This window comes from Micromys minutus (assembly GCF_963924665.1).
Source record: "Micromys minutus genome assembly, chromosome: 16".
Lineage (NCBI taxonomy): Eukaryota > Metazoa > Chordata > Mammalia > Rodentia > Muridae > Micromys > Micromys minutus.
The window spans coordinates 52847163-52871927 of record NC_137985.1 but is presented as its reverse complement, the minus strand read 5'-3'; the positions used below and the strand labels follow the sequence as shown (position 1 = coordinate 52871927).

The 24765-nt window shown below is 54.6% G+C and overlaps 1 protein-coding gene across 3 annotated transcripts in view; it reads left to right on the top strand.

Annotated features, from left to right (window-relative positions):
- Positions 1-3284: 3284 nt before the first annotated feature.
- CORO2B (coronin 2B) overlaps positions 3285-24765 on the top strand; it is a 104354-nt gene continuing 82873 nt past the window's right edge. For 2 of the 3 annotated variants that reach the window (XR_013975351.1, XM_080929670.1), the window contains exon 1: positions 3285-3588. Coding sequence is in view for 1 of the 3 variants with exons in the window: in XM_080929670.1 (XP_080785796.1) it covers positions 3574-3588 (15 nt within the window). In the remaining 2 variants the exon portion in view is untranslated. Of the gene's footprint in view, positions 3589-4341; positions 4410-24765 lie in introns of all 3 variants that reach the window. The other variant, XM_080929671.1, reaches the window with a different exon arrangement.

The following is a 24765-nucleotide window of genomic DNA, read 5'->3' as shown; positions in this document are numbered from 1 at the left end:
AGCTAGAGGACAGATGGCGAGCGCCGGAGGCAGGCAGCCAAGGCCTAGTGAAGCACAAGAAAATGCTGAGGTCGAGGGAAGATGGAGAGGGGGGGAACGCTGGCTGCTGCTGCCGCTGACCAGCAAGACAGGCAGAGGACGGGACACCTCCTCTCTGGCTCCCGGCTCTTTGTTGTAGGACAGCCTCCGTCTTTAGAACCCAGGGAGACACACTGCTGTGGGTCTTTCCTGGGAACCTGGAGTCTCCTGCGGGCCAGGAGCAAGCCTTCCTCGCTCTGTACTGTGGCACCGAATACAGGGCTGGCCAAGGCTGGGCAAGGGAGTGTCTTTGGCGAGTGAATCCACTTGTCTAGAGGACCTAACGTTTGCTCATGGAGAAGGACCTGAGTAAGATGGCTACTGGGGCCAGTGCCGGGCAGCCGGAAGCTACCCAGAATCCCCTAGGTGTGTCTGCCTTGGAGAAAGGGGCCGGAGTAATCAGAGCTCATTAAAGACAAGTAAACAGAAGTCATAACACAGCGTGACTCGGTGACTCAGGGAGCATCAGGACATCTGCCTAGAGGATGCAGTTTGAGTTGGGCTTTGGAGGACAAGTATGAGCTTTGCCATGCTAAGAACAAGGGAGAAAGGCATGGAGGTTGGGGAGAGAGAATGGGAAAGCCTTGGGGCATCGATTAGACGCCTCTAAAAGACACGGTGGTCGATTATGGTCGCTGCACCTCTTTACCGTGTGATTTGTAACACGCAGCCAGGGCTTGCCTATGTTTGATTTTACATATAGCTCAGTGCATGATCCAAAGAGCTCAGACTAGAGCTACGTGAATACCGTGAATACCGCTACAAGTAAGAGGTAGTTACTCCTGGACTTCTGGTAAAGAACAGCGCTAAGGAAGAGTGTGGTTGAGCATTCTGCCCTGCGTGACTGACAGCAGCCAGGTGACTCTATGCATCCTCTTCCAATGGACCCCAGCAGTGCCCTCAAAAACATCTTTTTGCCAACATTGGGGGGCCACTGTATCTCCTCCGGCGGGTCTCTCTCCATCTGTGTTCTCAAGCTTGCCTCCAAGTGGACCAAACCAAGATGGGCACTGTGGCTGGAGCACGGCCATGATGGTACTCGCAGTGCACCATGGGAATGCTCACAGCTCTGAGTCCCTCCTTCCGGCTGATCCTGCACGTGGCTCCAGAGGACCGGGCTTCTTGCCGGAGCATCCTGCTTATCCAGGTCCTCTTTCTGTCTGCAGGGATGAAGATATGACAGAAGGTGTGAGCCAGCAGCCATGTGAGGGATTCAGTGTCTCCTGTCTGTCCCGGAAATGGCAGATTGATGTTCCTAATTGCATTTGGCTCAAGATAACATTAAGTATTTGTCTTACTCCCAGAGCCCACAACAAGAGCAGACAGTGGGGAAGGTGCCAAAAGGCATGCTGGGTAACTGAGGATGGCAATCTGGGATGTGAGATGGGTGATGGGTGTTGGTTGCTGGTGTTTTTGGCTGGCCTTTCAGTGTTTTCTGTAGGGTCATAGGGCTGGATGGAGTAGCCGGCCAGCGATGACTCCGTCCTCCTCTGCTAAGGCTACCGTCCCAACATGGAATCCAAATCCTTCCGAGAGTGATGAACTGGCTGATGGGAAACGTTTTTATGGGTCTAGTTTACATTTCTTTTGCTGATAGAACACTTATTTTGCTTGAATTGCCGTGTGTGTGTGTGTGTGTGTGTGTGTGTGTGTGTGTGTGTGTGTGTGTGGTATGTGCATGCTTCTGATAGCCAGAAGTCCACAATGGGTATCTTCTCAAATATGCTATTGTTGAGGCAGGGTCATGCAGGGAGAGAAATCATACCCAGGGGCCAATTAGCTCCCTGCTGTACTGTAACAACATGTGGAGAAAACCCAGACACTCTGAACTAAGTGTACTAGTTAGTACACTTAGTGTGGTTTCAGGTAAGGGTGGGGTTCCAGAAATGGGGTACAGAGGATGAGGCAGGCATTCCTGGGGCAAAGGGGCTGAGGGAGGTATCACATGACTACACCTAGAAAGGGTCTGGCGCAGTGCCAGTGCCTGAGGCCTGAAGTTACATCTGCTCTCCCTGGAGACCTAGTAAGTTGCAGCCATGCCCCTGGAGACTGACAGGTGTTCATACCCCTCCCAAGACGCGGAAGAGGTCCTGCAGCAGCTGTGGAGGAGCTCTGAAGCTCACAAACGCAAGTCCTGGCTCTGACACTGTCAGGACAGGTATGTCCCTCCCAAATCTGCTCACTCTTTGGGCTGCCGAAAACAAAACAAAGAACAAAACAAACCAAAAACCCACCCACCACCAACAAACAAACAAAAAATCCCAACCACGACAAAACAAAGCAAACCTGTAAATAAAGATATCAGGACCTATGCCAAAGCACTTCATAGAAGTTGTCCCTGTGTGATTGTGGTACTGGTCCAGAAATACAGCCGCGGGGTGAGGCAAGCACCCTACCCCTTGTTCCTGCACCTTCCTCCGAGGCAGGAGCTCATCTGGGGTCTGGGCCTGCTAAACCCGCTGAACTGCAGTGAAGAAACTCTGAGAGCAGGTGGCACACTTCAGAACCCCGGGAAAGAGAGAGGTGCCCAGAATACCTCGTTCCCTCCTCCCTTCTCCGTGGCTGCTGCACCTCCTTATCTGTCCCAACCGGTTTTGCCCAGTACTCGCGTGGCCAAATTCAGGTAATTGTACTTCAAATTCCTGCAGCTGCTGCAGGGTGCTGCAGGTGACCTGGCTGGGACTTGCCTAAGAAAACCTGCACCTGTCATCTCCCCAGTGGTTTGGACACTCTTGAGGAGGGTCAGTCCTGTCCCTCGTATAGAGAGCTCCCCTGTGTCCCTATAACTATAGAACACAGAGTCTGCAAAGGGGGCCTCTAGGAAGCTTGCCACCAAGCGGAGAGCTTCGGAGCGAGCCTGGCAAAGCCAAGAGCCAACTGGGCCCTGTGCCCTAAGTACTTTCCACTCATGGTCCTGCCACTTGCTACGTATCACGGACCACGTTGTCCTTAGGCGAGCTCATTTCTGAGACGCAAAGGAGTGCTTCCAAGAGCCCTCCTGGCTACCCTGAACTCCTGTGGCAGCTGTGGGACCCGTAGCGGGTGGACTTTGGGAACCTCCAGGGGGCGACCAGCCCTGGGAAAGCATCTCCGGCCGCGCGCCGCGCCCGTCCAGCTTGTGACTTCACCGGGCGCCCGGAGCCAACGCGGCAAGGAAGGCCCGGTCCCCGCCCACGGCCCCGGCCGCAGGTGCCAGGAGCCCGAGGGGGGCGCGCCTGGACGCGCGGGGCTGGGGACCGTCAGGCGCCCGGACTGCGCTCCCGCCTCTGCCTCCGCCTCCTCTTTGTAGCGAGTCCCCGGTCGGTCCTCCCCGCCCCCCGCGCGGCCCGCCGCCCGCCTTTCTTCCTGCCTCGCCTTCCTGCGGCGCGGCGGCCTCATCTATTATAGATGCTCGGCCGCGGCTGACATCAGCCAGCGGCCTCCCGAGCGCGCGGTCCCCAGCCCGGCCCAGCCGCCCGCCGCCGCCCGCGCGCAGCCCTGCCACCCGCTTTCTGTATGACTGTCACAAAGGTAAGCAGCACAGATCGTCGCCACGCTGGGGACCCGCGGGTGCTACGGCCCCCCAGGCAGGGATTGAGGGGCGCAGGAAGGGATTACGCGCGCACGCGCGCGGTCCAGCTCTTAGGAGTCGTTCGCCCCCCGGGGACTACAAGATGCCAGGAGGGGATGCTCTTTTGCATCCTGAACGGGGCGGGCCACATCTCTGTGACCCCCGGGACAGCATTTTTAACCCTTGTGGAAGGTGCTGCAGTTTTAACCCCTGGAGAGCTGCTTCGGGTTGGCAGGCGCACTGGGTGTCTGTCCCTCAGTGTCACGCGCCGCCGTGAGGACTGAGGGCCCCTGTGCTGATGATGCAGGGTGGGCTGGCCATCCTGGTCAGGCACACAAGAGAGATGAACCCCACCTGCCTGTCTATGCCATTTACCCCAGAAGCCTGGGCCCCACTCCAAAGCTACCCTATAGAGGCGCTACCCGATCCCTGAGTGGCAGCCAGAAACAGGAAAGGTTCTACTGCACCCGGTGGGATGGGCAGGGAGTGTGGCAGAGAAGAGAAGGTAAGCATCCTGGCACACTCCAGGTTGGAAGAGGTTCTTGGGCTTGTCACAGGAGCCCAGGCTTGTTGAAGAACTTTTTTTGGAATGTCAAAGCTGCAGGCAGGTGAGGCTGAGGAGTAATTCATGGGCCCGTTTGGGGGCCTAAGTGTTAAGGCTGGAGATGACCTTGCAGGGATTGACCCGGCCACCTCTCCTGTCATGTACACAGGTTCAGACAACTTTTCTCCCTTGGATGCAAAACTCTGTTGAACTGAGGAGAAGCCGAGGTTCGGAGAGGTGAGATCTTGCCTAAGATCACATAGCAAATATAGATATGGCAGAATTGGGATTTACCCTCAGTCTTCAGCTGAGACTTTGGTCTGACCGACTGTGGGGCTCCCACGGCAGAGGGACACTGTCTGGAGGCCTAGGGAGCTGAGGTCATGGAAGTGGGACTCACTTGGCCCACTGTCAGATCTTGCCCTTAGGCACACAGATGATTCTCACACTCCCTGACCAGCCCCCAACAAGCCCTTCCGTGTGTCTCTTGTCTCCTGCTCATACCAATGTGGCTTCAGCTTAAGCTAGATCAGAGGATTAAATGAAATCCCCACTTTAACCCTGACTTCTCTCTCTGTACCAGGCTTGCACGGCACAACCCCGTTCTTGTAAGGCACAGGGAGGCCTACTGAACAAGGCTCTCCATTATCCCAAGAGTCAGAAGACATGGCCTCTAGTCCTAGGTTGGCCACTGCCTGTATGACCTTGGACCCATCATTTTTTTCCCTCAGGCTTTGGGCAGAGTTAGCTCCAATGATCCATGTCTTCTATTCTAACAAGGTATATTTGGGACTGTCATCTGGGGGTGATCCCGTTACTCGCAGGCTAAAGAGGAGAACCCAACAAAGAAAGTGGGAGACGGGGGTCACTGTAGGGGAGAGAGTGACTAGGGATGATCCCCTGGTCATCTTGCTCCAGAGGAAGTCATGGTGTCCCTCTGTGTCCCCTGACAGAATCCTCTGGGCCAGTGCACAGCAGAAGTCACAGCACTGAGCTCTCAGGGACAGTAGAGAGGATAAAAGCTGGCAGAAAGTCGCTAGTGTCAGCCGGAACTGAGTCCCAGTTGCACACTGACCACCCTGTCTTTCAAATGTCCCCAACCCATTCCTCATGGGGACCCACAAATGCCTAGGGAGGTGCGGAGGGACATCTGCCCTAAGTGCCACCAGCCACCAGCCATGCTGTGACTCTCTAGCCTGGTGACATTGTAGGACATTTTTCTTATGATGTGCATGTATCTCTACTGACTGTGTTTTACCAAGCTATCCTAATTCCTTTATGGGGCTGGGGGGTGAGAAACAGTGGAGGGAAGGACCAGGTGCGGCTTCCCAGTCTGAAAATACTGGTCGAGCCCATGCCTCGACTTTTCTACAAAGCTAGCTCCTTAGAAGAGCCCAGAGACTGCTTCCTGGTGAGGGGCGCTCCCTGTCACTTTTTGTGCTCAGTTCCCATGTCTGCCCTTCCTGGTGTTCCATCTCGATCCAGTCCCAGTCACTCCTGGGCTGATATCCCCCCCCCCCCACAACATCTGAACCTCTGTCAGGTAGATCAGAGGGTAAGAGGAATCAGAATTGTGTGCAAAGCGCAAGTTCATGTGCTGAAAGAAGAGTCTGGTCGGTCTCTATGAAGATGTTTGATGATTCCTTGCTTGCCTTTTACCTGAGATATTACTAAGGGTGGGGCTTGCAGGTCTAGGAAGAGGTCTCTGACGCTGGCCAGGCTTCCGATTCCCCTTTATACTGTGTTGAGCTACAGCAGTGATTCTCACCATGGGCCGCGACCCCTTTGGAGTTGCACATCCGATATTTACATTACGATTCCTAACAGTAGCAACATGACAGTTAGGAAGTTAGCAACAGAAGTAACTTTATTTAGGCTCACCACAGCACAAGGAACTGTAAGGACCTCGGCATTAGGAAGGTTGGGAGCCACTGGGTGAGTTAGTGAGCTAGCTTTTCAGGCTCTGAGGCGAACCTGGAGATCACAATGTACCCTGGTGGCAGGAACTTGCTGAACATGAGGAGGACCTCGGGTTAGCGTGTAGGTGGAGACGACCCACTATGGCAGCCACTTCCTATCTGAAAGGTGACTCCAGGAAAGGGGTGACATTGCCACCATGTCTGTGGTCTTCTTTGTAGGCCAGCCTTCTCCCTCCTGCCTTAATCACAGTCTCCACCTGATCACAGGAGCACCTGGCTTCCACTGACAGGGAAGGGGCTGTGGGTGGCATGGCCCTGCCCAGGAAAAGCTGTTTGGGGCATCGGGGAGCCACCAGCAGAGAGCAGAATGTTATTGTGGGCGCCAAACATCCTACCCTTTTCCTTGGAAACTGAGGGACCCGAAATCCTTCCAGCACAGGTCATGACCTGCTCCAGCCATTTATCTCCTCGTGTGTGTGTGTGTGTGTGTGTGTGTGTGTGTACACGTGTGCGTGCAAAGGCCAAAATAATAATGAAGTCTCACTGTCAGGATGGTGAAGGAGTTCAAACCCACGGTCGAGTCTGGATCTCAACAGCCCATGGTTACTTCCTCCCTTTCCTCTACCTCTGACCAGGAGGTGAGCTAAAGCCTGCTCCAATGACCCCGAACTGCCAGAGGAAACCCAGCTAGCTCTTCATCCCGCAGCGCCTCAAGCCCCCCCTTGCCTCTTGTTCTGCTTCCGTGTGCCTGGTACTCTGGTGCAGGGAGGCATGTGGCTGAGCCAGTCAGCATTCACTCAGTCCCCACCCCCAGGACACCTACCTAGACCTGCCCATGGCTTGTTACCAGGGACAGAGACATAGTCCATACCCTCCGGGACCTCAGAGGAGCAGGGTCGGAAAAGATGAGACAGAGTCCCAAGGTAGAGCTCAAGGGTGCACAGGTGGAGGTCAGGAGGAGCCAGTCCTGCCTGCATGCTGTAAGCGCTCAGTGAATGCAGGCTCCTTCCTGCCTGCATGCTGTAAGCGCTCAATAAATGCAGGCTCCTTCCTTCCTTCTTCTATCTTTCTTCACATCTCTGCCACAAGGTAGTAAAACTCATTCTAGAAAAGTCATTAGGCCTTAGTTACTGCTAGACCCATAGGCCCCGTGTTCTCTAATGGCAGACCCCAGCCCTTGGCACCTGTGGCCACTCTTAGACTTGTCTGGGAAGGACTGTGAGGTAGTGGAGAGTTTGCCAGTTAGGGGCGAGCTGCTGGCAGGACCCCTGGCCTGGCAGCCTGGGGCCTGGAGGCTCAGGGATGGAGTGAACTTTTCCACGGCTCTTGGGCAGACACGGCCCCAGCCAGCACACAACTACTGGAACCACAGCTGCCAACTGTCTCACTCCTGGCACAAGGGCAGCCATGGCTGATTTGCATCTGCCTGGCTCGAAGAGCTGTTGAGCTGTCCAGAAGATGAGGCAATGCGTAGACTCCTTGTGTGCCCGGCCTTGCTCCTTCCCCCTTCTGGAGAGTAGCCTACACTGCCCTGAGCTTACTAGGTGGCCTCTGGGGACCCGGGCCCCAGCTCTAGAGCATCCTGCAGCCAGGGCAGCTGGAAGCAGCTGCCTCAGGGCAAGCAGTCCCTGCCAGGGCAGGGCAGATGCAAAGCCAGGGGCTGCCACATGAGCAGGAGCTGTTTAGAATGAGCCTCCCTTTGTGGGTCTGAAGTGGCACCAGCTGCCTGGGGGCATGAAAGAGTGGGGGAGGGGAGCGGCCGCTGGCTCTTCCTTCTTTCCCTCACCCCTGCAGGGGCCCTGGGGGACTTTGTAATCAGTTTCTGGCCTGGTCCTTCCTTCTAATTAATTAAGGAAGCACTGGGGGAGCTTCGGGGGCTTTGCTGGGGACTCAGTTTACAGAGTGTGTGCACACGAACTGCAGCCCCCCCATCCCCCATCTGCACCCCGGAGAGCCCTCTTGATTTGAGGTTGAGTAACAGAGTCTTGTGGGTGGAGAGGTCACCACACCCTAATCACAGAGCTGATGTGGGTCAGAGGCGAAGAAAGCAAGTCCCAGTTCTGACTTGGAAGCTCTCAGCCTTTTCAGTCTCCTCTTCCTAGTCACCATCCCCCAACGCAGAGGGACTAACGTGTGTGGTGTGTGTGCCTCGCACAACTGGGAGGTGAGTGTATCGTGTGTTCGAAGGACAGAAGACACCTTGTCCAGCACGTGGAGTCTGACAGGAGGCTACTGGGGCAATGCTGCCGGGCTGGTCATGCCAGACTCAGCTCCACTCCCCTGGCACCGAGAATGAAAAACTGGTGCAAACCCATCCGAAAGCAGGCTTCTCTTCTAGTTCCCGGTGAAGGAGGTGCCCATGGCACCCGAAGGCAAATCTGAGGTCAGAGCCATAGCCTGCTCTCATTTGCCTGCTCTGTGTCTTGGGCAAGCTACCTGATCTCTCTGAATGTGCGTCTCCATCTAGTAGCTGGGACTGGTAACAGGAACGTTCACAGGGACTATTGCTAGCTCTGAAGGAGCCTATCGGTGTAGAGGACTTACCACACCTTCCTGGCAGTGGGTTTGATACACCAGGAAGGAAGGAACTGAGCTAGTATCCTGAGCCCCATGAAATCAGCTACTTGGGGGCCTGGACCAACCTCCATTCTGCCTTGACCTGGAGAGTCAGGAGGTGATTTGAAGTGTGTTAAGGATGGAGAGGAGGTAGCAGGTGAAACGGGTCACCTAGGAGTGGGTGAGAGGTCAGGATGTGCAAATGTCTGGAATTGAACTCCAGTGCCCATGGGGACTTTGCACAGCTCAAGGAGAAGTGTGGAATATGGGTGTCTTCTCCTTTAATACCCAGGATGCCCTGCTGCAGGATGCTCTGAAGAACCCAGCACTCCAAAGCCAGATGACTTGCAGAAGGTAGATCAGACAGTGCAGGCTGGTCCACACCTAGGCCTCCTCACCGGGGCTTTCTTCCCTCCCCGGCCCAAGAGTCAGCAATGGGACAATGACCCTAACCTGGCCAAGGGAAGTGGACATGATGTGGTCAGTCACTCTGGCCCAGGCTGCAGAGTGAGGTCGTTTGTTTCCAGATGGGCTCTGGAAAAAGGCAAGCTGGCTCGGCAGAGAGATTCCTGCCTTCCAGTCCCTCAGGCTCAGTCACGGCAGTTTGCATTCTTGGAGCCTTTCTTACTATCTAGACTGGGCTTTGGATTTAAAGTGGTCCTCTGAGGAAGTAAGCACTCAAGGCCACTGCCCCACAGTTGGGCATCTGCACACTGGCGTGTCGAGAAGATAGGAACTGAACAACCACCACAGCACACGTGGCACAGGCGGAAATGCACAGGGGCCTGTGAGGACAAGGGTTCGAACCCCAGGTGCTCTGGCTGCACAGAGACAAAGGGAAAACCACGTCTCCACTGAGGAGGGTTTCTGGGACCCCATGCTCAGGGTTAACGCCAGGAAAGCCTAGTTCACAGGGTCAAGCTCCCGGAAACTGGGCCCCACAGCAACATCTGAGGGATAGCGATGGTGCTGGTCCTGTCTGTTCCTTCCATTAGCTCCTAAGTGCTGCTGGGTTAGGAAGCTCTCACTCCCTGTGTCGGTTCCTGTTTTCAAGGGCAGTAAGAGAGGGAGCTAATGCTTCCAACATGCTTAGGATATGTCGTGTGTGTGTGTGTGTGTGTGTGCGTGTGTGTGTGTGTGTGTGTGTGCTTGTGTGTGTGTATGTGTGTGTGTGTGTGAGTGTGTGTGTGTGTGTGTGTGCGTGTGTGTGTGTGTGTGTGTGAGTGTGTGTGAAAGAGAGAGACAGAGACATACAGAGAAGAGACACAGAGGGAAAGAGACAAAAAGAAAGAGACAGGCAGAGAGACAGAAACATACAGAGAGACAGAGCAACAGAGACAGAGAGACAAAGAGACAGAAAGAAGGAGGACAGAGAGAGAGACAGAGAGAGGGAGGGAAAGGGCACACGTAAAACTGGCCTGGAACCCACTGATTCAGACTTGTCTGGCCAGCAAGGCCCAGTGCCCCTCCCAGTCTGCCTCCTGAGCTCTGGGCTTACAGTGTGCCACCATACGGAGTTCCAACCCAAGTCTTTATGCTTACAAAGCAAGCATCCTACAGACTGAATTATCGCCCACACCCACGCTATAAGGATCTTAAGAGGGGCTGAGAGTGTGGCTCACTGATAGAGCACTTGCCCGGCAATGACAGGGCCTAGGTTCTATCCCTAGCACTGCGAAAAATTCATTTACATTATTCGTGTACCAATCAACCTACGAGGTCCTTGACCATGGGAGATCCCACAGTCTCAGAAACTGAGGCGAGGAAGGAAGAGGGATAACTAAGGGCACACAGCAAGTCTTCGGCTCAGCCTGACTCCCGGGCCTTTGGTCTAACTACTATCAGGCAAGGCAGCAAGCCCAGAGCATGGCCAGAGCGAGAGAGCCCGAGGCGGAAGACTCAGGCCTTGTCCTTTGCACTGTCCTTTGCCTGTGCAGGGCTGGACGGGGCCCTGGGCATCTCTGAGCACTCCAGCATCCTCTCTCGCTGCAGTGGGTGCTTCGTAGATGTCACAGGGGAGATGGTCTACTGTGTGGTGCCCGCTCCCCCGGCCCCGCCAGTGTGTTGCTGTCTGCAATGCTATGCGGTCTTAATAGCTGGCTCGTGTCCCCCTACTGCAGTCCCGACCAGAATTGATTCATAACGTGTGGGCAGAAAGGAAGCTCTTCCAAACAGCCCCTGTTCCTGCTCGGAGTAGAGGAGTTGCTGTTCTCTCTCCCTGTTTGGTCGCTCTGTGCCGTTTCAAGATGCTTGGGACGCACACTATGCCTGTGAAAGACTGTGTTTCTGGGGAGATGGCTCCATCAGTGAAGTGTTTGCCTAAGCGTGACGACCTAAGTTGGGACCTCCAAGACCTTAGTAAGAAGCTAGGAGTGGCTACATGTGCTGCAATCCTAGGGCTGGACAGAGACGTGAAGATCTGGACCTTGCCGGCCAGCTGGTCTAGCCTAATTGGTGAGCTTTAGGTTTAGTGAGAGGCCTTCTCAAAAGGGAAGGTGGGGATCAACTGAGGAAGACAACACACACACACACACACCCCGCAGCTGAGCGCCTCACAGAAGGAGGAGGTTCCACCCAGTCCCAGAGTCTGATCCTGTCATGTAGGTCACCATCAGTAGATGAACAGAAAGGAGCCTTGGTATGGACACACTCTGATCCCTGGGGTGCCAGCCTGCTTTGCCTTGGGGTTCCTGAGAGGGAATACCCTTGCTAGCGTAACAAACTTAAGCCCTAACAAGCCACTTGAATGCCTTGTATTTTCTTCATAACTAAACGGCTTTGGGATCCAGGAGCTGGCAGGACGGCAGGGACATGGAAAGATGTTGGCAAAGAAGGGGACAGAAGAGCTCCCGGGGGCTTCGCTTGTGTCCCTCCACTGACCACAGGAAAGGCTCCTTTGCAGAAATCCCCAGTGAAAGCCGGAAGAGGGTTTCTGCAGACCTGAGAGGTCATCTGCTAACTTCGTCGTCTTCTGTCTTCTAAAGACCCTGTCCCTCCCTACCTTCCTGTCGTAATCATTGTGACCTCTGAGAACAGACCCCAGTTACTATGGATTCAGGTTACTTTGAGGTCTGAGCTAGCCTTTCTTTCAGGATCCTAGGGCGCACAATTTCTCTGTCCTTGGATGCCCAGCATCCCTGCCGGGAGGGAGGGCCCAACAAGTGTGATGTATATGCTACTGATTTTTTTAAACATGGTTTCGGGGTCAGCCTCAAACTGATATGTAGCTAATGATGACCCTGGACTCTTGGTTCTTCTGCCTCCCTCCAGTGAGAGTCAGGATTCAGGCATCCAACCCCATTCCGGGCTTACAAGGTGCCAGGGATTGAACACACGTCTTTGTAATTGCTAGGCAAGAACTCTCCCCACCGGACGTGAGCAAACCCAAGGTATCGGCCAGATGCTGCTGCTGGGGCTCAGGTCTCACTGAAGACGTGTAGGGATGCACCCCACTCCCACTGCCCCTATTTGCCAAGGAACCAATAGCTACCCAGAAGCTCTGGCTGAGAGGGCCCCGGGAAGGATATATATAGCTCTGTGGGGTGAGGATTCCTGTTCCCCAAGCTAGTGAGTTGCAGTGAAGGTGGGGGTTCTCAGCTTGTACTTGCCTGATGCTAGCAGTTCAAGGGCCGGTTTGAAGAATGAGGGTGGGGGTCTAGAGTCTTGAGAAGATTGGACAGGGGCCCTGAGTGGAGAGAGTCGGCTCTTCAGAGGACCAGCAGAGATTCCCTGTTTAGAGGCCTGGTTTCAGCAGTGGCAGAGACAGTAGGAGCAAGCTCTGATCTCTTCTCCACCAGCTTCCTGGGACTGTGGAGGTCTGCCAGGCTGCCAACTGTGGCCGCTGCAGTCCCCGTTGGAAGCCTCTTCCTTGCATGCTGGGCTCTAGCCAGCTCTCCCCCCCCCTTTATTCATTGAGGCCCTGGGTTGGGAGCCTGGGTTGCTAAGAGCTTTCTTCTGGCCAGCCCCTATCACCAGCCTGAGGAGAGGAACAGGAAAGTTAATGGCTGAAATTCTGGCTTGAGGGAGAGAAAGAGAAGATGGGGGAGGGGAAGGAATGGTTACTTGGGAGCAGGAAACAATACCACCCCTGTGGGGCCCAGGAGGACCATCTTGACGGAGTTGGGACTGTGTGGACCTTGGCTTTAAATAAAAGTGGGAAAAAGGGTTCTCAAAGGCCTGACCCTCCACTGTGCACTACGTAGCCCCGACTTCATGCACCCCAAAACTCTGCCGTGACCCACATTTTTCAGTTGGGGAAACTGAGTGCCCAGGAAAGTGCACAAAACTAGGTTCACCCTGGCTCTCAGCAGGAAAGGCTAAGGATGCTGTCTGCATAGCCTCAGGCATCTACGGACCTTTGAGGAGCCCCCTCTCTCCGCTCCCTGCCCCTCAGCCTGGCCGTGGGGCGAACAGTGAATGGGACCCAGGCTTTTCTTGATTTGCCTTTTCAAGCTTCCAGCTTAGGCCCAGTTAGAGTCCAGCCCCTTTCAGACCTTGAATTTATCCCCAGGGTACCCTCGAACTCCTAACCCTCCGGCCCATGCCTCCCCAGAACTGGGACTGCAGTGTGTGCCGCCACACAGTGATCTCATCTTGTTCTTGTTGAAGTGCAGTGCTGGGGTCAAGCCCAGAACCCTGTTCATGCCAGGCAAGTTCTCCACCAAATGAGCTACGTCCCCAGACCCTTGGAGGGGACTTTCAGCAGTTGTCATTTTCTGGGCCTGGCCTTCAGAATGAAGCCCCCTAAGGGCCGAAAAACCAGGAGAGGTTCTTGAAGTGAAAGCTTGGCAGGGTGAGCTCTAGTGTCCGTCCACAGTTGAGCAGGTCTGAAGAGAGGCACAGCCAGGTTCTCCGGCCTGGCCAGCTCTGACCAGCTCTGACCAGCTCTGACTAGATCTGGCCAGCTCTGACCAGCTCTGACCAGCTCTGGCTGGCTCTGCACTGGCCGCCTTCCTCCCCCAGCCCCTGTTCAAACACAGAGACATGCCTCTGAAGATTGTGAGCTAGGCTTCCAGCTGCCCTGGGGATGCATACAGGGTTAAGCCGAAGCACTGTGTGTCTCTGTAGGAAGACAGGCCACTCAGAAGAACAGATGGATGCTGGGATACAGGGATGCTGGGGAAGAGGATGCCAGGCAGGGCACAGAGGACAGCGATTTGAGTACCTGCTCAGAATGGTGGTGCTCTGAGGAGTGGGCTGGGACTGTGGGACAGTATCTGAAGGAAAGCCTGGCTCCGTCTTCAGGATGCTTGGGTGAGGACAGGGGAGGGTCAAGATAGCCACTCCAGAAGGAGGAGTGTGAACAACAGTGGGGACGGGGCACACATTAAGTTCAGTGTGTTAAGACAAAAGCCGGGAGCTACTGGACTGGGGGCATGAGCAGGGAGGCTGAGCCATGGCAGAGAGGCAGGGAAGAGCCATGGTGGACGCCAAGCCTTACAGAGGCTTCAAGAAGTAACCCCGTGTGCAGGATTAGAGGGCCTGCCTCCACCTTGTGGCCCTGGAGACAGAAAAGAAGCATACACTCCCAGCACCTTTCTTATTTCCACACCAGGATACTGTCCTGCCCTTTATACAGATACAGGGGAGCTGGGTAAGGCCCATCTCCTCCCAGGAAGACATGGCCAAGGCACAGTGACAAGGCCGTGTGGGATGCCTGCCTGAATCCTGCCCTCACTTCCTGTGTGGCCTTGGGTTGCCTCTGCAACTGGGTTCGGGAGCCCTGGGGCTGTCCTGCTGTGGCCTTCGTTTATCTTCCTCTTCTTTCTGAGTTCCCAGACCCTGAAGCCTGCATCTCTTTCTGAGTGGTCTTCCACCATGCACACCCCCTATCCCTCTCATCCTTCCTTGTTCTGGGAGGACCTCAGGAGACTTCCGGTAGAAGGGCAGAGTTCAAGCCCCGCCGCCCACCCTCCCTGTGGCCTGAGAAAAGGCCTTCAACTGTCTCTTTGCTTCTCTGGGCTTATTGCTGCATCTTGTGTAACCTGGTAGCCATGATCTACGAGGAGGGCTCTTCCCAGCCAGGACCTTGCCTGGTTGTGTCCTTAGAGCTCTCTGATGAAATTCTCAGTGGTATCCGGGAGGGTGAGGTCACACAAGAACCTTCTGGAGTGGTAGTGGTTGCAGGAGTGAATGCGTGTATAAACATCCACCGCTCCATCTCTCCAAACCAAGGGTTTGTGCAGTAGGTCATGGCTCCTATATTTTACATATATGTCAAAGCATAAATAGGCGCACAGCGTTCCCTGGCTCTCATAAACTGCCTGTTCTCAGACGCTGCTTTGTGTGACAGCCCGCCCAGATATGGGGGTGGGAACCAGGTCTGGGGTCAGCACTAGGACCTTGGAAGTGCCAGGTCTGACCTCCTCCTGTCTCTGGGGCGAGCTTGTGGACCTGAACCCTGGATGTGGACTGATTCATTCACCGTCCTTCCGTGGCCATCTCGAAATTGTTCCGAGTTTTGCAAACAGATCGGTCTTTGGTCTTGTATCTTGGCATTCATCGAGAGCACTGAGGATCTCAGGGAGCTGTCCTAGGTGGCAGCGTGTTTCCTAGAGATCCCTCAACAGCCAGGTCTGGTTCTGTCCCTTAGACAGCAGGTGACACAGACATTGCTGTTGGCTGTCTTGGGACAGTGAGACGAAAGAGCACGCCATAGGAGTGGTCCTTGGGAGGTTGGAATGGAGAGCCACGGGGAGGAGGAGGGAAGGACGAGGCACTGTGGGGCAGCGATCAAGTTGGAGGTGACAGTGACGCTTGTGAGCTGGTGGGACAGGGAGAAAACGGAGGATCTAGGCTTCCAGGGTAAGGGGAGCAGAGTCCTGTGGTTGGGATGCAGGGTGGGGCTGGAGGGCAGCGTAGGAAATTACCTTCTGAAGACCAGAATCCCGTTGGCAAACAGGAGCCACTGAATATTCCAGATCCAAGAACAATGTGCCCTACAAACATTGGAATAAATAAACTAAAGGGGCTGGTGGGGGGGGGGGGTCACTCTTGGGGACTTTGGCTTTCCAAGCAGCTCAGGGCTCCAGGTAGAGGCTACTCCTACTTCTGGGGGTGGGGGACCCCCCTGAAGTACAGTCTTGGGCAGTCGTGACTGAAGTGGGCCCAAGAACAGCAGACAGAGCGGGAGTCCTCTGGATGGGTGGTGCTTAGGAATTCTTCTTTCTGACAGGGACATCCAGACTCCAGCTCATTGCAGGTTACGCCCCATGAGCAGCCTCAGCAGGAAGGGCGGTTTCCTGCCATCCCCTGTCCCCCACTGCCCTGGGGGCTCTGCAGAGCTGGGGGTGGGAAGTTCTTCATGGGAGAGACGCCCGGCTCCTGGTTTAGCAGCAGATCAAAAGCAGATCTGTTTGCTTGTGTTGCCTGAAATGTTTACAGGAAGATGAGAAAGTAGCTCTGTTTATTGAACATATCCTCCAGGGCAGAAGCCACAGGGAAATTCAGCTTCTGGTGTCTCAGTGAGCAGTCCTGGGCTTGGTCTGGGTTTTAAGGCAGGCAAAGCCTGAGAGTTTGGAGGAAGGAGAGAGGATGCTGAAGAGACCAGAGGGTCCCCTCATCCTTCCTGACTGCCCACCCCCACCTCCGGGGCTCCAGAAAGCCTTTCCCCAACTTCAAACAGCAATTGGAATCTCAGCCTGTCTCCTGCTATGAGCTCTGCCTGTCCTGCTGTGTGGCCTTAGGCAACTTACCCACCCTCACTGGGCCTTTAACTCCAATTTTGAAAGGAAGGAGTTATCAATCCAGTCCTGTCTGCTCCTTGACAGTGTTCAGAGGATCTGAAGGAGTCTGGTGTGGTCAGGCATGTGGAAGAATCGTTGCACTGTGCCTAGGCACCATATGCAAGGCTTAATGCCAGGAAAATGGCTGAAAGGGAAGTCCACAGCCCAGGTGAGCCTGTGGGCTCAGAACAGAGGGCAGGCCCACTGATATAGGCACTCCCCTGCCTCAGTGGCTGGGACAAAGGGCCCCTTCCTCCTTTAGCTAAGCCTTAACATCCTTGTCCTGAGAATGTTGGCAGGATTTCCTCCCAGGAAGGAGATCCGGTGTTCGGTTTACTTCCCCTGGGAGTTGCAGGCACCGAGGAGTAAGGTAGCGATCCGTCCTGACAGTGTGACAGGCGAATCTCCAGACGTGAAAGCCTGCGGCTCCACGCCAAGCTGGACAGTAGAGTCAGCTCAGCCGTCACTGTCTGCCCTGGGACCCTCCTGGACTGATGTCCTATTCTCAACTCCATGACTAGCCTGCTGTCCCTGGTCCAGGATAGATTTTTATTCCTGGTCTAGTTAATCAGTTTCCTTAGAGCAATCAAGGCTACACACAAACCTGCAACCAGTAAGCACCTGCTGTATGTCAGCCATTCCTCCTGGCTCAGGACAACAGATTTGTCTAGTTTTTAAGGGGGTACGTGATTGAGGGTTGAGCGAGACCCAGGAAGCCTGCTCAGGTTCTAGGAAGAGGGGAACAGTCTTGAGTATGAATGAATGTGACCGATAAGCTGTGGGGGCTGGAAAGATGGGAGGCCGTGAAGACCAGGTCGGGGGCGTGGCCTGTTCGGGGGCGTGGTCTGTTAGGGGTGTGGCCTGTTCAGCTGTGCAGCATTGCACCACAGGGAGAAAAACATGCTGCAGCCAAGCAGCCCAGTGGACTCTGCAGCATCTCTTACTAAGGGTGTGCTAGGCCAGCAAATGTTCTACACGCTGATCAAAACAGAAGAGGTCCCTGCCCTTAGGACAGGCCCAGGAGGGCGGGGGAGGCTGTACAGAGCACCAATAAACATCCCATCAGTTGGAAGTAAATGGCATTAAGAAATACACAGTCAGGCAAGGGCTGTGGTGACGGAGCAGCTTTGGATAGAGTGGACGGAAGAGAAGGGTGGAGCAAGGGGAGTCTGAAGACTCTGGCGGAGGGAGAGAGGCCGGCTGGAAGGCTGGGAAGACCGTGCCTGCCACGGACCGAGGAGAAAGCATCTCTGCCTCTAGCTACTGACTGACAGAGAGCTTCGGGAAGAAGCTAAAGCTGGAGGCTGAGCCCAGCACCCACGGTGAGCTATGCTGGTCGGAGCCAGGGCAGAGAGCTGTGGGAAGAGATGCCCTCAACAGGTGCATGAACGTTGCTGACCAAGTGGGACCAAGAATGCTGCTACCAAATGGCATACAGGGTACCCCGGACATTTGGGAGCCAGGCACTACTGCAGAGGGATGGATGCCTTCATCCACTGCTCAGGTTTGCTGACCTGTGGTCCACGGAGGACCCTCCAGACCGGGTCATGTGTTCGTGTCCCACTAGCTGCATTAAGAAGGCACATCCTCAGGGCTGTCTTTCCTGTCTCCCAGCATCTACTCATTAGTATTTGTTAACATAAGCCCCCCCACGCACACGCACACACCCACACGTGCTACACACACACGTGAACATGAACACACACTCGCGTGTGCACGAACACATGTACACACACGCACGCGCGCGCGCGCGCGCGCGCACACACACACACACACACACACACACACACACACCCTGTGGGTAAGTGGAGCTCTGGCTGAGTAAAACAGAGAGCTCTTCAGTCACAGACTTCTCAGTCAAGCAAAAGAGACAGGGAAAATGGCTCGCTGCTTTTCTGGCTTTGGGGCACAGCGATTCCGGGCCGGCCTGGTTTAGGTGGTGGAGATACTGTGAATTTTACATCTCCCTGGAAAGCCAGGGGCAGGGTGAGAAACACTGGGTTTCCTCATCGCCACCCTGGCCTGGCCTACCTGGAGTCTTCTACCCAGGGTCTCCCAGCATCCTGCCTGCTGCCTTTAACGCTGTGCCTATTTTGCGGAGGGGCACACTGAGGCTTACAGAGATTAGGTAACTCAGCCAAGGTCACCCGGCAGACTGAGGTGGCTCTGGATTCTGTCACACGTCTTATAACGTTTGCCTCTCTCAAAAGTCCTGCTTTTAGCCAGTAAGGCCTTCTGATGGCTGCTCTTCCCCATCACAAAAGGGAAAAAAAGGGGGAAACGAACAAACAAACCCTCCTGTTGCCATGGAGCGCAGGGCTGTCACCAGAGTGACTGTGGTAAACCAGGGCAGAAAGAAGAGGGCTCGGGCCGAAGTCCAGCTGTGTTCTGTGCCCATCCCTGCTCCTCATTCCCAGAGAGCAAGCACAGTGTGATGCACGGCCTTTGATGCGGGGGCGGGCGGAGTGCGCGGTTCAGAGCCGTTGTGGGGGGCCATGCACCAAGGTGCAAGTCGGCCAGGGCGAAGGCATGACGCTGGAGTGCTAAAGGCTTGGCATACCAGCCCAACCTCTGATACTAGAAGCTAGCCTACTGGAGGTAAGTGCCCATGAGAGGTGAGCACCTGGTGGGGGGCACTTCCTGTTCTAGAGCCCGCCCTCTCTACCGTTCCTTCCCTCCTGTCTAAAGGCCCAGTCTTCCCCTGTGGCCAGAGCTGGCAGCATGTCTGCCTTTCCCCCTCGCTCCTCTCTGCTGGGCTCATTGCCGGGTGCATTCCGGCGGGGAAACAGGACAGGTGTGGAGGTGACTGAGGCCCGGGAGGATACTCTGCAGGAGAAATCCTGTACTGACGAGGGTTGCTGGGATCTGAAATGGTGATTTCTTTTGAGAGAAGCTGCTGAGGACTGAAGTTGAGGTAGTCATGTTGTAGGTTCACCAGGGAGGGCCTGGCTGGAACCGAGGAACAGGAAGTAAAGGAGGGACCTGTTTTGGGACTCTGTAAACCCCACCCCACGGTTACCTGGCAACAGCCAGGTATGCTCCGCCCCAGTTACCTGACACTATACAAGGGGATGCTTACCCCCCTCCTCTCTAGGTCTCTTAGCCTCTTGGTCTCTTGTTCTCTCTTGCTCTCTCTGGTTCTCCCCTCCCATCTTGCCCCTCCTCTCCCCATTCCCTTCCCCCCTCTCCAGGTGCTATGGCCGGCCTCTGCTTCTCTACACCCCTCTCTTTCCGCCTCTCTGCCTCTACCACCCTCTTAACTCCTCCCCCCATGCCCTGAATAAACTCTGTTCTGTACTATTCCGTCTTGTGGCTGGTCCCTCAGGGGGAAAGGATGCCTCAACATGGGTTCCCCAGAGGCATGCCCCTGGCCCCCATGCCTCGTCGCACCCCCCCCCACGCTCACATCATCTTTTCCCTAACTACCTGCCCGTCAGCATCCTTCTGACCTAACCGCTCACCTGGACGTTGGGTGCCTTCCGTCTCTGGCCGCTGCTCACTTTAACTTTGGTTAGATCGCTCTCTGTTCTGCTTGCTGGCCTCAAACTCAGTCTCGGCCGGAGAAACTTCCTGTTCTTATCCTTCACAGCCAAGTCAACATGAGCTCTGGCCTCACGTTCCTGCCAGAAGAGATGGTTGTATCAGAATGTGTCACCCTTGCTGCAATAGAGGGAGGCCTGGGGCAGGAAGTAGGGATGCCTCCAGACAGGCTTCTTCTATGCCTGGCCCTGTGCGTTCAGTTAAAGCAGAGGCTCTTGACTCTCCTAATGCTGAGACCCTTTATTACAGTTTCTCATGTCGTGGTGACCCGCAGCTATAAGATTATTTTGTTGCTTCTTTCTAACTAATTTTGCTACTGTTACGAGCCGTGATGTATTTTCTGATGGTCTTGGGTGGCCCTTTTGAAAGGGTTGTTCGACCTCCAAAGGGGTTGCCACCCCAAAGGTTGAGATGAGAATATTGCATGACGTTCTTGTGTTTCTCTCCAGAAAGTCAGATCATCTCCTCTGTGTGCAGCGTAGCTTCAGTCACGTGAGGTGCACTGCCTGGCACATTTTCTAGGAAGTACAGAAGACAGCCTCTCCCCTGTCTCAGGAAGGGAAGCATCTAGAATAAATTGGGGCCTCACTCTTCACCCGCTTCTTACCCAGGCTGAGGCAGGGCTGCCCTGGAACAGTTTTAAAGGAGAAATGCTCCCCAGGACAAGTCAGTTCTCCATCCTAGAGCGGCAGGCCCTGGTGACCCTATGATTACAGTGTCCCCTCATAGGCTCAGTCCTCCCCTGGGAGATGCCACATGCCTTCCGGACATCCGGGTCTCATTATGCCAGGATTCAAAAATCCATCTTGTCTAATTGCGCTCCGGGCCTGAGTGAATTCAGAGACTATTATCCAGGCTCTGGGGGGGCCTGGGTCTCCATGGCAACAGATGATGCGTCCTAATGAACTATGTCCTTGGAGACTGGCTGGGGGTGGGGGTCCCCTGCCTGTCTATTTGTGTAAACTACTTCTGCTGTCTCTGCTTCTGAGATAGGCCCCCCTGAGAAGGGGCACAGGGCTAGGTAGAGGACACAGAGAGAAACTGCAAGTTGCCCCACGGTATGACCTTGTACTGTGTGGAAGGAAGAATGTTCTAGCTCAGCCCACAGCTGCTGCCAAACAAACGAACACCTTTTCATATAAAGTGCACATGCATACTCAGGCACACGACACACAAGCATACATGTATACATGTGTATATTTGCACGTGTATGAACACACACATGCATATGTCCATGCATACATGTGCACACACACACCACTTTTTCTGCAGAGCTTAAGCACTACTTTTTTTTGGGGGGGGGCAGCTTTGTTCCTAAAACAAGTGTTGTTCCTTTGACTCTTGGGCACCTCCTCCAGGAAGCCCCTTTGGGTTGACTGCCTCTTCTGATTCCAGAATGATACCTGGCTAATGCATGCTTCAGAGAGCTCTCTTGCAGTCCAGACCCAGGCCTGCACCTCACAAAGGATGCACTACTTCTCGGCTGTGTGGTGACAGCTCCTCCAGTGTGGGTCTCTTGCCCACCCCCACCCCCAGGATTTGTCCAGCTGGAGAAAGAGTTTGTCAGTAATCCCTTTCTCCTAAACCCGGGGCATGTCTATTGAAGTGGTTCCTGGGAACTCCAGCCAACCCTGATGCCCCTCGTGGTGGTTATGACGGCCTCCAAAGGAAGAAGGTGTCCTAAAACCAGAGCTCTGGAAAAGGAGGGAAGATAAAGGAAGCCCCAGTGACGTCAGCCTGGTGGCAGCAGCGTGTGGGTGGGTATGGGAGAGAGGGAGGGGTGCAGACCCAAGCATTTCTCTTCTGCCACCGCCCCTCACCCCTGCCCTGCTGACTGTGGGTTTTTAGAAAGAGAGGAGGACACTGGCGGGTTGGTTTTTAATTAAAAGGGACTGGACAGCTCCCAGCTACCCTTTAGGGCAGTGGCATTCCTGGGGTGTTGTGCCTCCACCTAGAAGAACAAGGTGGCACCCAGGTGTGTGGGCGGCCAGCAGAGCGGCCAGAAAGCCTGTGCAGAGAACCGAGGTTTCTGCGGATCTGCATCTCTTCCCCTCCCCACCCCCACCTTCTAGGGCTCGCCCACTCCTAAGCTTCCAACGTGCCCCGGAACCAAGCCTGAATCAGCTGCAGCTGCATCCAAAGTGACCTTGCTGCTCTGGCCTTGGGGCTGTTGGCAAGTGGCCTGTGGCGGGAACTCACAGATGTGGACCTGCCTGTCCTGGACTCCATCCATCCCCTAAGTGTTGCCTGTTAGAAGGCGCTGGAGATGAAGCCTTACAGTCAAGGGCAGTGTGGGAGCAAGGTTGCTGGGGCAACCACCAGAGACAGTAAGGAATGCTGGGAGGAAGGGGAGGTGGTTAGGGCATCACAGGAAGTTTGCTTCAGGTTGTGACACCAATGGCAGCCAAAGGGGAGGGTGAGTGACCCGTATTCGGAGGCTGAGAAAACAGCCTCACATGCAAAGGCCCTGCGGCGGCAAGGCTCTGAAGCTGGCAGAAAAGGTAGAGGAGCCAGTGCCTCGCTGTGCTTTGTCAGGTCTGCTAGGCCCTTACAATCCCACTTGTAGGGACCCATGCACTTGACCCTAGGGACAGGGACCTGAGAATGGCCTGGTGACACTATGCAAGAAGCCACACCACATTTGGGAACTTGCTTTTGTTTTCTGTTTCTAAAACAGAGTCTCACTAATGTAGCTCAACTCACCTGGAACTTGCAACCTTCCTGCCTCAGCCTGTGTGTGTGTGCACGTGTGTGCGTGTGCGTGTGCCATGCCTGACTCCAGGTTTATGCTTCAGAAGATCCTCCCTAAACTGTAAATGTTTTCAGGATGAAAACACAGAACCACCGGGACATAGTACCACAGGCCTGTAATCCCAGCACTTGGGCATCAGGGGCAGGAAGGTCTCAAGTTCTAAGCCAGCCCAAACTGTGTAATGAGACTCTGAAAAAGCGACACTTTCGATTAGATGTTCCCAGGGCTTTGGCAGCTTGGCGGCAGGGTCGGTGTTGGGCAGGTAGGAGACTCCATGGTCTGAATGAGGTCCATACCATAGGTCCCCTGCAGGAGAACACCAAGGCGCCTGCCTGTCCCCTGGCAGCTGCATTTCATAGAAGCACGCCTGTTTCTCAGACTCTGGGGACTGTCTATGCTGATTGTTACGCTAAACCTGTCTCTCCTTGGCACCTGTGTTCTTCTCTCTTCTGGGTGATTTGCAGTCCTTTGTCTAGAAACATGGCTACCTCGAATCAACAGTTCTGCCCCCACTCCAAGCAAAAGTGTGTCTAAGAGCCCTTGGTGCTTGAGGAGTCCTCTGAGAGCTCTGGAAGTGTCTGAGGTGGGCAGGCTGTGTTAGGATGCTAGGATGTTCACACCTGCAGGGCGAGCTAATGTGGGGCTGGGAACGAAGCTGTTCACTCAACAGATGCTAGGCTGAATGAATGAATGAGTTAAGGCATGAGCAGATGAACGAATTCCAAATCAGTATGATCTCATGAGAAAGAAAGAGGCATGCTTGTGCGTCACTGGTATGAAGGAGGCCTTTTAAAAAAATGTGGTGTGTTTGTTCGTGTGTGAGTTGTGTGCATTGGGGGAGGGGTGACATGCATGTACCTGTGTGTGTGTGTACATGTGGAAGATAGAGGATAATCTCAGGTGTCATCCTCAAGAACACAGCCTCCTTTGAGACAGAATTTCTCATTGGCCTGGGGCTCACCAGTTATGTTATGATGGCCGCCCAGCAAGCTCCGGGGGAATGTGTGATCTCTGCCTCTCTTCTGCTGGCCTTACAAGCTCATGTAATCATGCCTGCTTCTGTGAATTCTGACATGAGAATTCTTCCCGTGTGTGAGGCGGCCGCTCTGCCGAAAGCCATTCTCCCAGCCTGTATCTCCAAACAAGGTCACACGCCGGTGTCAGGGAGTATAGGTTTGTAGGGGACAGAGTATTGTGGACTGAGCTGGAGAGATTAAGCTGGCATGCTGCCAGGTTCATAAACACTTGAGACAGTGCATTTGATAAGGACACATTAAAGCTGAACGATGTGACAAAGTAGAGCCCTAACCCAAGGGGACTGCTGCTCTCCCATCCAAGTATCCACCAGGCCTGATCTTGCTTAGCTTCCAAGATCAGATGAGTTTGAGAACGTTCAGGGAGTTAAAGCCTTAGTCAGGACTGGTGTCATAAGTGGGGCACAGGGGAACGGGGAGGAAAGGTCACGTGAAGATGTACCAAGACAATGGTGGCCTGTAAGCCAGGAAGAGAGACTCCACCAGAAACCAGCCTTCCCGGACCCTGATCTTGGACTTCTGAGAAATGACATGTCTGTTGCTTAAGCCGTTCAGCCCGTGATGTTCTGTGCACAGCTGTTGCACAGAGGTGTGAAAACATTAGCCTGGAATGGGAGGTCAGGGCAGACAGAATAAAGAGGCAGCAGACATATTGCCCCAGAATTCAGGATAGCTGGACTCATCCTAGATTCAGGATGAGAGCCAGGCTGTAGGGTGAGAGGTACAGGTTCCAGTCCCATCCCTCTATCTTTCTGCTCTGAGGTTCTGGACAAGCTTTGAACCCCGAGTTTCCTCATCGCTAAGTGAGGAAAACAATAGTAGGCTCTCCACAGGCAGAAGTGTTGGGAGTGGTCTGTGTGCTCTACATGGGCAGAGCACCTGACACAGAGTCTAGGCTTGGCAAGGGCTCCACTGGCCTGAGCCAACCCTTCTCACCTTTACTGTGTCTGTTCGAGGTCGCCAGAGCTCCCAGTTACAGGGTCCCAGCATTGCTCAGAATGTCTGTGATCTCTGTTCAGCCAGCCGTGGCTCTTTGCGGCCTGTCCAGCATCAAGCCATCTCCTCACT